The sequence below is a fragment of the Rattus norvegicus genome, chromosome 3 (assembly GCF_021556685.1).
Source record: "Rattus norvegicus strain SHRSP/BbbUtx chromosome 3, alternate assembly SHRSP_T2T, whole genome shotgun sequence".
NCBI classification, from domain to species: Eukaryota; Metazoa; Chordata; class Mammalia; order Rodentia; family Muridae; genus Rattus; species Rattus norvegicus.
The window spans coordinates 155,324,669-155,337,469 of NC_141536.1; the positions used below are offsets into that span (position 1 = coordinate 155,324,669).

Below are 12,801 nucleotides of genomic sequence, written 5' to 3' on the forward strand. Positions count from 1 at the left end.
ACTGAGATCCACCTGCCTCTGCTTCCTGAGAGTGTATGTGCCACTTAAAGGCATGTGTCACTACTACCTGACTCATGAGCCTCCCCCCTTTTTTAGATTTGTTTTATGAATATGAGCACACTGTCACTGTCTTCAGACACACCAGAGGAGGGCATCAGATCCCATTACAGATGGGAATTGAACTCAGGACCTCTGGAAGAGCAGTCAGTGCTCTTAACCGCTGAGCCATCTCTCCAGTCACTGACTCATGAACCCTTAAAGGAACAGGAAGGAGTCTAGAAGCAGTCCAGCATCCAAGATGGGGGAATGAGGGCTGAGAGCTTGGAGGGCCAGTGCGAGCTTCTTACCATAGAATATACAGAGTCAGTTCCACAGTACACATGGAGCCGCCTCTAGGTTTTTGTTTTTTGTTTTGTATCTTGGATAATTTGAGCTTTTGGGTGAATATTCACTTATCAGTGAATATATACCGTGTATGTTTTTTGTGATTGGGTTACCTCACTCAGGATGATATTTTCTTTCTTTTTTTTTTTTAAATTTTTTTCTCCATCTTTATTAACTTGGGTATTTCTTATTCATTTCAATTGTTATTACCTTTCCCGGTTTCCAGGCCAACATCCCCTTAACCCCTCCATCTCCCCTTCTATATGGGTGTTCCCCTCCCCATCCTCCCCCCATTACCACCCTCCCCCCAACAATCCCATTCACTGGGGGTTCAGTCTTGGCAGGACCAAGGGCTTCCCCTTCTACTGGTGCCCTTACTAGGCTATTCATTGCTACCTATGCAGTTGGAGCCCAGGGTCAGTCCATGTCACCTCTAGGTTTTAAGTAGAGGACTGGCATGTTTTTCATAGTGAATGGCAGATCTTACAGTGTGGAAACAGGAGAACGGAGATCAAGGTGTGAGACAGACCAGCTTCCTTTAATGTTGACTCAGGCTGACCCAGGCGGAGGGAACCAAACGTGCCCAGCCCCTTGGCTGACAATGGAAACAGCAGGGTTTGTGTGTTTGTTTTAAGATTTTTACACAAGTGCCTCTACTCTCAAGTATGCCTGCAGGCTAGAAGAGGGTGTCGGATGAATCCCATTACAGATGGTTGTGAGCTGCCTTGTGGTGGCTGGGAATTGAACTCAGGACCTCTGAAAGAGCAGTCAGTGCTTTGACCATTGAACCGTCTCTCCATCCTCGGTAAATGCAGGGTTTTTGTTTGTTTTCCTCGAGGGGAGCAGGATTCAAGTTTGGTAACTGCCCATTTACTGTTCACGTTCTTCTTGGGCTGGGGATGTACAGCAGTCGCCCAGCGTGCATGACAGTGTGGCCTTGATCCCCAGAACCACACAGGCAAGGCACAGTAGTGTACGCCTGTAATCCCAGCATCAGAGAGTGAGAGGCAAGAGAACCAGAAGTTCAAGGCTGATCTGAGCTGTAGGAGACCTTGTCTCAAGGATAAAGAAAAAGAGATGTTCCTGTGTCGGTCCCTGCGCCGAGTACTGAGAGCCGGGCATAGGCCTTCAAGGTTTAAGAAAAACACACGTACTCGGGTCATTTGTGTTCCACGAATGCCAAATCTTTAGCTTTATTCACTGAATATATACCCCAAGTTCACCGGGTGGAAAATTCCAGGAAGCCCAGTGGAAAAACTGGCTTAGGCTCTCAGGAACAAAGAAAGAGGAACAAAAGACAAGAACCGGCTATCACCCAGGTGTATCACCCAGGCCTGTGGCTTCAGGGTCTGGGGCGTTCTTTAGTTAGGAACAAAAGGCTTTCACGTGCTTCAGCAGCAGGGGTCAAACACTGTAGGGGACCCAGGAGGGTTGGACATTCTTGTCCACTAACATCTTAGCCTTGTCCTTGGTGGGCTAAGAGGGCTCGGGAACCGCTACGTTGCTTTGGTAGCTGTCATCTTATAGATCTAGGCCTCATGGCTGAGTCTGGGCCTTACAGTAAGGCTGAAGGACTAGGGGTATTTGAGTTGCTAAGGGTGAGACAGAGGAATCACTTGTTGGCTCTGGTGGACAGTAGGTCAAGTTTACCCTGAGTTATTGTCTTGGATAAAACATCTCCCTACCTACCCACGAATCTGCAAGCAGGCTGAGTGGAGTCTCGCTCAACCGTTGAGGTAGTTAATGATGGAGGCAGATGTGTTTTGAAGATGGAGCTCCCCAGAGTTTTGTTCCATCTCAGGCACCTGTCAGATCCTTCGGTTCTGGTGAGGAGTTTACCACTGTAGCTAAAGTGGCCTTCGAGTGTCTGCAAAAGTCACCAGGCAACTGTTCTCGCACACGTCAGCAGTGCCATTGCGAGGAAGCTATCGGGGAGCTCGTTATGTGTTGGACACTGTGTGAACTCCCAAATTAATGACATTTAGGTCAACTGACACAGGCGATTTTTGCTTTGAGAATTTGTCTGTGTGCTCCCTGGGGACTTAAAGGGCTTCGTAAGGAACAAGGTCTCTCAGTCTGTCATTTCGCTTGGTTTAGTCATGAGGGATCTTACTTTGTAAAGGGCCTGTGACCCTCCCTGGTATTTGTGGGGTTTAAATCTCAGCTTGTGTACAGACAGAACACACCAAACCAACATGATTCCACGTGGAGAAGTTTAATGAGAGAAGAAGAGTAGAAGAGGGGAGAAATAAAGGAGGCTGGCCATGAGCACTTGGAGGGTGGGGGGAGAGGGAAGAGAAGGAACAAAGGGGAAGAGGGCACAAGAGCAGAGCAGAGAAGAGCAAAAAGCAAGAGAGAGCAAGACGGAGAGGAGGTGGGCAAACAGCCCCCTTTATAGTCAGGCACAGCTGGCTATTGCCAGGCAACTGTGGGGCGGAGCATACCTGGCTGTTGCTAGGTAGCTCTGGGGTGGAGCAGAGACAGAATACTAACAAAACTGTTGGAAGCATCCTTTCCACAGACAGGTTAAGGGTATAAAGCTTGTTTTCCTTTTGTGTCCTTGCAGTGGCCCCTAAATGCCTCAGTCGGACTTCCCTCAAGGGTATGAGGTTCAAAATATCACTTGGACAACTGCACTGCACTCTGAGAATGTCACAATTCCTTCCTTCCTTCCTTCCTTCCTTCCTTCCTTCCTTCCTTCATTCAATGCATAAGGATTAAAAGATTCCAGTGATTGACTGCTGTGTAACAAGCACCCCCAACCTATCATGACTTAAAATAAGGGTTTGTTGATTCCTTCTGACGGATGGGTTTTCTAAGCAACTCTGCCATTCTCACCAGTGTGTATCATACTGCTGTATCCCCCTGGTGTGCTGGCTGAGAACGGGCTATATGGGCTGGGAGACCTGGATTTTATGTCCTCTTTGTCCCGAGACTCTTCTGAGAAGCACACAGTAGTCCCAGAGAGCAAAGGAAGGTAGGGGACCAGGCCTCCAGAGTCCAGCTACTCTGTCAGTTACGAGGGTGGCCCAGGAGCAGGGGCCTGGAGAAACAGCTTCCTTTTTTCTGACAGGGGTGTTAAAGTCACATTGTAATCAATGGAATTTACAGTCTTGAAGTGTCCCACCTGGCTCTGGACCAGACCTCCCAGGACAGCGCCCAACAAACTGAAAATACGAATACTATTATAAATACGAGCTAGGGAGACACAGGGACAATGGATATTTGAGCAGAGCATTTGCACATGGTGGTATAGGACATCCCCAAGATTTCGACGAGGAACAACTATCTGCTTGTGAGACAAAGCATCAAGGCTGCCCTGTGGGAAAGCAGGGGGTGAGGCATCAGTGCTGTGGAGACATGGTATGGGTGTGCTGTGGAGTGGAAGCAGCCCTGGAGGCAGGCCCTGTCTTCTACTCCTGTAGAGGCCATGCTACTCTGACTACCTGAGAAACTCTCTTCTCCTGTCTTGCCCTCCTACTGTGAGAACTGGAGGCTGATGAAAACAGACCAGGAAAAGGGGGGCGTCCTTGGCAGCATCGCCACAGATTGGTATTTAGAAAGCAGAGGTTCAGGTGTGGAGACGTACTCCTACAATCTCAGCTGACGAGGGCGGGCGCTAAGTTATTTCTCTGCCAGTGCAATGAACCAATTCAAGACAGATAAGATTATATTAAACTCAGATTCATTGGGAAGCTGCTCTTAGGTGAGTTCAGGGAAGTCACCATGGGAAAAGAGAGAGGTGGGGGAGAGAGAGAAAGAGTGCTTGCAGACACACACACACCCCTCTGGGGAAGGGGAAGGGCAGTCCAACTCCTGGGCTGGAGAGTTCAGGTTGAGGGCAGGGGACAGCAGGTAGGGATTGAAGGATGCCGGGAGAACCTGGAGGCCAGGAACACACATCTCAGTTCCTTGTCCTGGGGTCTGAAACCAAAAGGGCACATTGAGTTCAAAGCCAGCCTGGGATACATATATCAAAACAACAGAAAACCAAAAACAAACAAGCAAGTAAAACGCTACAAGTGCTGTAGGACTAGCATCCCAGCACTTGAGAGGCAGAGACAGAAGGATTACTGCTCACAAACTGATCAGCCAAGAGCTGTCTCTCCTGTGGTAACAGGACTGTCATAAAGTTGGTCCAAGGCTGGTGTAGTTTGCTGACAGGGATGCAAATCTATACAGGATGGACACTGTGAATGTACCTTCTGGCGTCCCCCTTTCTTCCCTCTTCTGTCTTTTCTCCTCCTCTCTCTTACCTTCTGGCTTCATCCTCAGCCCTGGTTCTCACTTCTCTGAGCCTCCTTTCCTTCCCTGATTATTTCTCTGCTCTTCCTGACTATGGCTTCTGACCATCTTTCTATTCTCAATGTCCTGGCTTCTCCTTTCTCTTCACTGTCCTTACTCTCTGTCACCTCCCTCATTCCATTCTCTTCCCTTTGCCCATCTCTCTCCTCTCGCCTATTATTACTCTCACTAATTCTTTTTACGATTTCTTTCTTTCCCCTGTACTCCTTCCCTCTTTCGATTTTCTCAGCGTAACTGTCGCATGCTCTTAGTCACCTCTCTTCCTACCCCCGGTCACCTGCACCTTTCATTCGGGGCTGCCCACTTCTGAAGTCTTTCACTTCCATTTTCTTCTCCTTCACAGTCTTCACTAAGGACCATCACTCTTCCTACCTGGCCCCGCTATACTACTTAGACACGCCCTGACCAGCCCAACTCGTGCAGGCCCCGCCCCAATCACACAGACCACGCCCACCAATGGCATTCGCCCCTCCCACCCGCCCCACTCACAGGGCGCCACCCCCATTCTGGCCCCGCCTCCCTGCCGGCCCCCGCCCTTGGGGTCACAGGGTCGACCGACGCTCAGTAGACGTAGGTACACCACCAGTCACGTGGTCACGTGACGCGTTGCAACATGGCGGCGCTGTGGGGCCGGGGCGTCTCTTCCTGACAGGGCGGCACGCACGGACGCGGCCGGTGCCGGCCGGGACGCCGAGTCCTCAGCCTCGCTCTCCTGCTCGCTCTCACCGCCGGCTCGCGGGGTTGCCGGCCCCCGCAGGCCGGGGCCATGCAGGAAAGCCAGACCAAGAGCATGTTCGTGTCCCGGGCCCTGGAGAAGATCCTAGCTGACAAGGAGGTGAAGCGGCCCCAGCACTCCCAGCTGCGTAGGGCCTGCCAGGTGGCGCTCGGTGAGTGAGCCGCCCCGGCCTGGCCCGCGCCGGCTTCCCCACGCCGGCCGTTACCCTCCCGGCCTGCTGTCCTCCGCTTCTCCCAACCCGAATCCCACCCTCCCGTCCTCTTCCGCTTACTGCCCCGGTGGGAGCTGGTGTTGGGGCGGCCGAGACTGGCCCAAGGTCACCTAGCAAGTTGGTGACAGCTACGGCTGGTTTTCCAGCCTCCCTGTCTAGGGCTCGTGCCACGGCTTCTTGTCCCGTTTCCTGGTTCCTCCCCTCACCATCTCTAAGTCCTCTGAAGCAGTAGTTCTTGCTCTTAAGTTTTTCCTTTATCTTGACTGCTGGATGGGGTTCTCCCACGTGAGCGATCAGAGCAGGTGAGAGAGCTGACCAGTTGGTGTTGAGGAACCCCGGAAGCTTGTTCTGGAAATGTCTCACTGGAGAGCATTCGGGCTCGGAGAGCGCTTCACCTCGAAGGGATGTAGGGTGATCTATATTTCAGGCATTGGACAAGTGTGTAAGACTTTTACTCATTTTAGGGCGGGTCCCTAAAATAAAGGTTCTGCAGAGCAAAGATATTCGTCTGATTTATTCAATGCGGTATCCTGTGCATCTATGACAGTGCTTGGCACACAGTAGTTGCTCAGTAAATATTTGCTGGTTGAATGGATCCATGGATTATTGGAAAGACAGAAGTCTCTAGCTCCTCGCTAGGTTAAAGCTCGCGAGTTGACACCAACTTTAGTCTCCTATCTTTAGTTACTTAGCAAGAGCCTGTGTAGCAGGCACTGAGGAGATGACCATGAAGGAGAAATGGAGTCCTTGTATGCTCTTGTGGGTCTTCTTATATTCTGGTAGAGTAGACAAAACATTACTGATAAGTACTGCTGTCAGAATAGAAGACCAAGAAGTGATACAGAGGACCTGAGGTCTCCTTAGGTTGGATGGTCAGGAAAGTAGTCCCTCCTAAACGTGTGACATTTGAACCCAGTGCTGAAAGGTAAGAAATGTCCACCCTGTGGAGGTTCAAGAGGAAAAAAGTTGTGGGTGGAGAACACCAGACATTTGACCAGAGTTGTCTCCCTGCTAATTCACCATTTTGTGCAATCCATGGGATTTGGTTAAGAGGCCCGTTGTCCTAAAAAGTTGAGTAAACAGAAAGTTTCTGTTAGTCACTCTTCCCCATGGGCACAGGAGAGCATTCACTTGAGAATGGATTTGTGACCTTTGCACTTCCCAGTGAATAAGGTTTAGGCCTTGTGTGGGAAGCATTTTAAGAGTCCCTTAGGGTCAGAAACTGTTGTTGGTAGGGAGGTGCTTGAGGCCTGTGTAATCCAGAAGCAGCTAATCTTGTGAAATTCAGGGTCTGTAGAAGGGATTTACTGAGACCTAAATGTTAAAGCTTTTCTGTTGTGAAAACCAGGGCCAAGGGTTGGGTTTTGTTCTGTCAGGAATGTAGGGTAAGCATTAGAGAAGGAACTGTGAGTTAGGTACGAGCATCAGGTTGAAACCCTTCTAGACTCCATTCTTGTCATAATACCTTAAGTTTTGATTTCTTGTTCAGAAATTTTATCATATTGCTGGGATCTACTTATGAAATTGTCCTGTGGGTCATGCTGGGCCGTAACACTGATACATTATTAGATTTTTTAAAAATTTGGATTACATTTTTGTATAAAAATTCAGATTTCTTTTCAATTTAGGCCATAGAAATGCACATTTGAATTATATGTTTATACACACGTGTTCTCATGTGTGAACGTGCATACTTACTGCATACACACATGTGTGTGAGAACTGGTCTTAACAAGCAGCAACTTCACTCTTGGCTATGTGAAATCGGAGGGATGGCTTGTGATCAGTGATCAGAGAGTTCATACCCAGGGAGCTATCATTTAAGATAGTAGCTAGTGCTTAGTTAAAAGACTTGCTTTTACTTCTGAACAGTAAAAACACTGCAGAGTACCTGTGCCCCCTTACCCTGTATCTCAGTAACCTCATTTAAGAAGAGGAATGTGGGGCTGGGGAGGTAGCTCAGTGGATAAGGTGCTCACAGCGGAAGTGTGAGGACCAGGGTTTGGTTCCCAAAACCCATTGGTATTTATAAACCAAGTGCATGTTGTGGCTGCCTATGTTGTAGGTACTTGGGGGGCAGAGAGGGGTTCTTGGGGCAAGCTGTCTAAGTGAATTGGTAAGCTCCAGTTCAGGGGAAGACACTGCCTCGGATAGTGGAGAGCAATCAAGAAAGATTCCCATCATCAACTTTGGGCCTCCATGCACATGTGTATTCACATATAAACACATGAGTATACCCCCACATGTAACCGTGCATGTATGTATACCACATGTAAATACAAAAATGAGGAAGAAGTAAGGAAAAATGGCTGAAGTGAGGGAGTGGGTAAGAAGTATAATGTGTTTTCTTTAAGAAGAGGGTTTTGTTTTGTTTTGGTCTTGCTTTGCTTTTTTAAAAAAATATGTTTTTTTTTAAATTTTATGTGCATTGGTGTTTTGCTTGCATGTCTGTTTGTGTGTCAGATCCCTTAGAACTGAAGTTAAAGAACAGACTAGACCGTCGTGAGCTGCTGTGTGGGTGCTGGGAATAGAACCTAGGCCCTCTGGAAGAGCAGCCAGTGATTTTTTTTTTTTTTTTTTTTTTTTTTTTTTTTGGTTCTTTTTTTCGGAGCTGGGGACCGAACCCAGGGCCTTGTGCTTCCTAGGTAAGCGCTCTACCACTGAGCTAAATCCCCAGCCCCCAGTGATCTTAAATGCTGAACTATCTCCAACCCCAAGAAGAATAATGTGCTTAAAGATAAGCATATAGATAGATTGTCATCAATTTTGATAAGAACTCTAAGTGACCATTGAAAGCTGGAGTGCTTGACTGATAAATAGTTGTTACTGGAATCTGTTTTTATGACAGGTTATAGCCAGTTACAGCATGTTGGGGATGGTGAGAGCTTCAGAAGCCTGAAGCATCTCAGGTCCTTCTGGGACTCAAGACTTTTCTGGATTCAAATCACCTGCCTTCACTTGCTGTATTTGTAGTTAGTCTTACGTGTGTGTCAGTGTTCCCTTTAAGATGAGGTTACTTGGCGTGTACAAACTCTTGGGGTAGAGTGGGTGCTCAGCAGATGCTTGCTGCCTTGATTATTACCACAGAGTCTGTAAGCACTCTGATTCTGTGTTTTTAACCTTGGTTAGGTCTTTCAGGAGTCACTTACTGATCTGCTTGGTTTGTAGATACAGTAAATAAAAAGGTAATTATGGGACCAGAGTTGGCTTAGCAGTTAGGAATTTTAGGAGTGCTGACTGCCCTTGCAGAAGACCTTGGTTTATTTCCAGCACCTGTGTGGTAAGTGGTTCACAGTAGTCTACAGCTCAGTGCCAGGGGGTCTGTGAGCACCAGGCACACACATGATGTACATACATACAACAAGGTTCCGTGACAGAAGGCTGTGCTCCTAACATTGCTAATTTGCTAAATGCAAATGGAGACAGGCGTTGACTTCTGTAACAGCAGTGATGAGCAGGGTAGAACAGGATTGGAGTGACTCAGTGAGTCATCTCTCTGAGTATCAAATGCATAGGTAGATGTCTGCCCGAATCTGGGCTGGTGTCCTAGTCAGGAGAAATCAAGATCCTGTGAGAGTTTCACCCCAAGGACAGTGTTGCTCGTGTTCCTTTAATGAAGCCTGGACATTCGTTAATCAGCTCCCGCCTTTCAGTCCAACCCTCTCTGTTGGGGGAGTTTAATTCCATTTGTAAAACCTTCCTTTTGTAATTGTCTTACTTAAGGCCCATCTTTCTGCATGTCTCTTTATATTCTGTTCTTAAATTGTATGGAATTTGGAAGGTTAATCACAAAAGTAAAAAATAAAAAGCCTTAAGTGTTTTTAAATTGAATATGGAAAATTTTGTCCACAGTTTAATTGTTTAATTGAATCAACCTAATGATCCTTGTGTGTGTGTGTGTGTGTGTGTGTGTGTGTGTGTGTGTGAGAGAGAGAGAGAGAGAGAGAGAGAATCCATTTAATAATTTAATATGCACAAAGCATATGAAAGGGCCAAAGTGTTCTGTAATTGGCTGGCATGCTCAGCCATCGTGAAAATATAAGAACAGATGTGTATCTAATTGTCATATGACTGGTTTATATTCTATAGCATCTATATAATATCCGCTGTATACTAGGTTTCTGGATTCCAGACACAGTGCCACTGTGAGCTTTAGTTTGGACCTTACTATTATCATCACCTCCATTAAGGCCTAAGAGTTGAACAAGCTACTCAGGGGTCACTCATCCAGTGATGATGGAGCCGGTATCTCACCAGAGTCCCCTGGGTAAGGCCTCTACAAAGTCTCTGAAAATGTTCATGGCACTCTGGTGAAGTTTCAGTGAGGAGACTGTTTTCTGTTGTTGAGTTCTAAGTTACACTTGAAACCTTCTGGTCATAAAGATCTTTTTTCTTTTTTCTTTCTTTCTCCTTTTTTTTCCTCTTCAGTATTTTATCTGCCTTTGTTGTGCTGGGAGGTGGTTTCAGATGAGCATCACTGAGCTAGGTTTTTCCGATTTGAGTTATCTGCATCAGCAGCCCTGAATGCTGACCTCCAGATTCTGGGTTGGTGACTGTTTGGGGCTCTCCTATAGTGGGAAAGATGGAGTTTTCCACAGCTTTGTCCACAGCTGCACAGTGGGTGGGCAAGTGAGGCTGCAGCTCCCTCCCACTTACCTAAGCTGTGGAATGAGGTCTAGTCTCAGGTGTGCTGCTCTCTCTGTTTGATGTCAGGGTTTAGAAGCTTGTGAGCCATGAGTGACCATCCATTGAGCTGTTTGACCTGTACACTGCAGGTGAGAGAAGACAGATGTGGGAGGAGGTGTGGGTGGGAGGTGGGGGCACAGTAGCCATTAGCAGGGCTTTCTTCGGGACTAGCTATACTGTGAAGAGGGCCAAGGAGAGGTGGCTCATGGGTGGTGGTTGTTGGTTTGTTGGTTTAGCTTATTTAAATGTCACTCGGAAGACAGAGGGAGTTACAGAATATATTTATAAGCCTGGGTGTGTGTGAATGGTTAGCATTTAGGCCTAGACACGTCACGCAGGGCAGAGTTTGTTAGCATGTGTGAGGTCCTATTCACAGCATCAAATCCCTTGAAACAAAAAATCCTTGTCACTGTTAGGCAGAACCTTAAGTGTGAAATCTGAAAAATATTTTAAAAAATTGCTACTTGCCTAATGTGGCACATACTTGTAATCCCAGCATTCTGGAAGCTGAGGCAGGAGGATCATGAGTTGAAAGCCATACCCTGCTATTTATTGAGTGCCTGTCTTAGAGATGGCATATGTGTTCAGTCAGGCATCAGGGTGCACACCTGTAATCCCAGTACTGGAGAGCCAGAGACAGGGTTTTGTTGTGTTTGAGGCCAGCTCGATTTACAGAGTGAATTCTGGACCAACCAAGGTTCTATGGAAAAACTTTTATCTCAAGATCCAAAAATAAATAGAGTAATTAATTGAAATATTGTCCAGAATAAATCCTTCAATTTTATTAAATTTTGTTGTCTGGATTAGGAATTTTGTTTGCAAATGATATAGTTCATAAAAACTGAGCTGGCAAAGCTCATACCTGCAGATTGCTCTTTTAAAGAACCAAAAACCAAGCTGGGCAGCGGTGGCTCACATCCGTAATCCCAGTACTCAGGAGGCAGAGGCAGGCAGATCTTTGAGTTTACACACAGAGTCTGGTCTCCAAAGTGAGTTCCAGGACAGTCAGGGCTACACAGAGAAACCCTGGCTCGATAACAACAACAAAACCCCAAAACCAAAAACACCAAACAAACTTAAAAAAAAAAAAATCCCCAGAGGGGACTCTGATGGCTCAACAGTTAAGGCCACAGGCAGCTCTCCAGAGGACTTGGATTTGACCCCCAGCACCCACATGGTGGCTCATTCACAACTACAGTCCTAGAGGATCTGGTGTTCTGACCTCTCATGGTGCTCAGACATTCAGGCGAAACACCCATGGCACACAAAGTAATAAAATTAACTTTCGGAAATACATTTTTTTTGTTTGTTTCTTGTTATTTGAGGCAGGGTTTCTGGTATATGTATATTTGGCTTTCCTGGAACTCACTCTGTAGACCAGACTGACCTCAAACTCACAAAGATCTACGTGTGTGTGTGTGTGTGTGTGTGTGTGTGTGTGTGTGTGTGTGTGTGTATAAGTGCCCATGCATGTTAGAAGGCAGCACCAGATTCCCTGAATAAGGAGTTGTAGGTGCCTGTCATGGCGGCCCTGGGAACCAAACCCAGATCTTCCATAGGAGCAGAGTGTGTTCTTCTCTGCTGAGCCAGCTCCCTGCAGGCCGCTCTGTTGATAAGTTTTGTAGTGTTTCCAGGAGGGAGCTCTCCTTCTAGCAACAGCAGCTGAGCAGTGTGCTGTGTTGATAATTGAAATGTATCATGATTGGTGGCAAACTTTGACCCTTTCAGTGATCTAGTTTCTTGGTGCCTTGCGTCTAAGACGATGAGAGGACCTACTGACCCGGCTTAAGTAAGTTCGTGCTGTGAAGAAGGGGCACAGGCTAGAGCCGGTGGTGATCTGCTGTTTCTCATGCCTCTGGGCGCTCACCCTTCTCAGCCTCATGAGTTGGCCTATGGAGCTGCATCCATGAATCTGGCTCTTGTCTCCGGAATCCGAGAAAGCCTCGGCCAGGCAAACAGCAAGCCTGCTCCTTACGGAGAAGGGCAGACCTGTGAAAAGCTGTACTTCATCACAGAACAGTCTTCACAGGGAAAGCTCAGCCAGGTTTCCTTATCACTGCTCTCTGCAGGGACAAGGGACTGTCTTTCCTGTGGGTTATCGTAGAAAATAGTTTTACGTTTGCTGACTCATGCTTGGACCTTCCTGTCAGGCTAATTATGGTTGGTGTGGGGTGTTTTACTAGGTTTTACAGTTAGCGAGGAGAACAGGCCTTCTGTGGAGAGATAGAAAGGTTGACTTCCCCTCAGTGCTAGAGTTATCCATACATATCTGTCACTGTTTACCAATCTCTCATTCAGAGGGATGTACTTGGGTGTCACAGCTGGCCTCCTGATGCCAGAGGAGCAAGACAAACAAGGACTGTGCTCTGAGGCAGCCGCAGTCACACCCTGTGGCCACACCAGCAAGAGGCCTGCCCTGTAAGAGCACGTCTCTGAGGAGAAGTGAGGTGGGAGTGGTGAATGCAGGCACAGAAGTTGG

The 12,801-nt window shown here is 47.4% G+C and overlaps 1 protein-coding gene and 1 long non-coding RNA gene across 4 annotated transcripts in view; one reads left to right on the plus strand and one right to left on the minus strand.

Moving 5' to 3' along the window:
- Positions 1-4,052: 4,052 nt before the first annotated feature.
- Positions 4,053-5,953, minus strand: LOC134486207 (uncharacterized). 2 transcript variants are annotated; one of them, XR_015684855.1, is made up of 2 exons: positions 5,843-5,953; positions 4,053-4,308 (listed from the first exon to the last, which is right to left on the minus strand). It is a non-coding gene; the product is annotated as an uncharacterized LOC134486207 (long non-coding RNA). The 2 variants fall into 2 exon arrangements; XR_015684854.1 differs by lacking the exon at positions 5,843-5,953 and adding an exon at positions 4,973-5,077.
- The window catches only part of Arfgef2 (ARF guanine nucleotide exchange factor 2), an 86,342-nt gene continuing 78,826 nt past the window's right edge, over positions 5,286-12,801 (plus strand). For both annotated transcript variants that reach the window (NM_181083.3, NM_001430231.1), the window contains 1 exon segment: positions 5,286-5,576. In NM_181083.3, the coding sequence (NP_851597.2) occupies positions 5,456-5,576 (121 nt within the window). In that variant the 5' untranslated portion in view covers positions 5,286-5,455.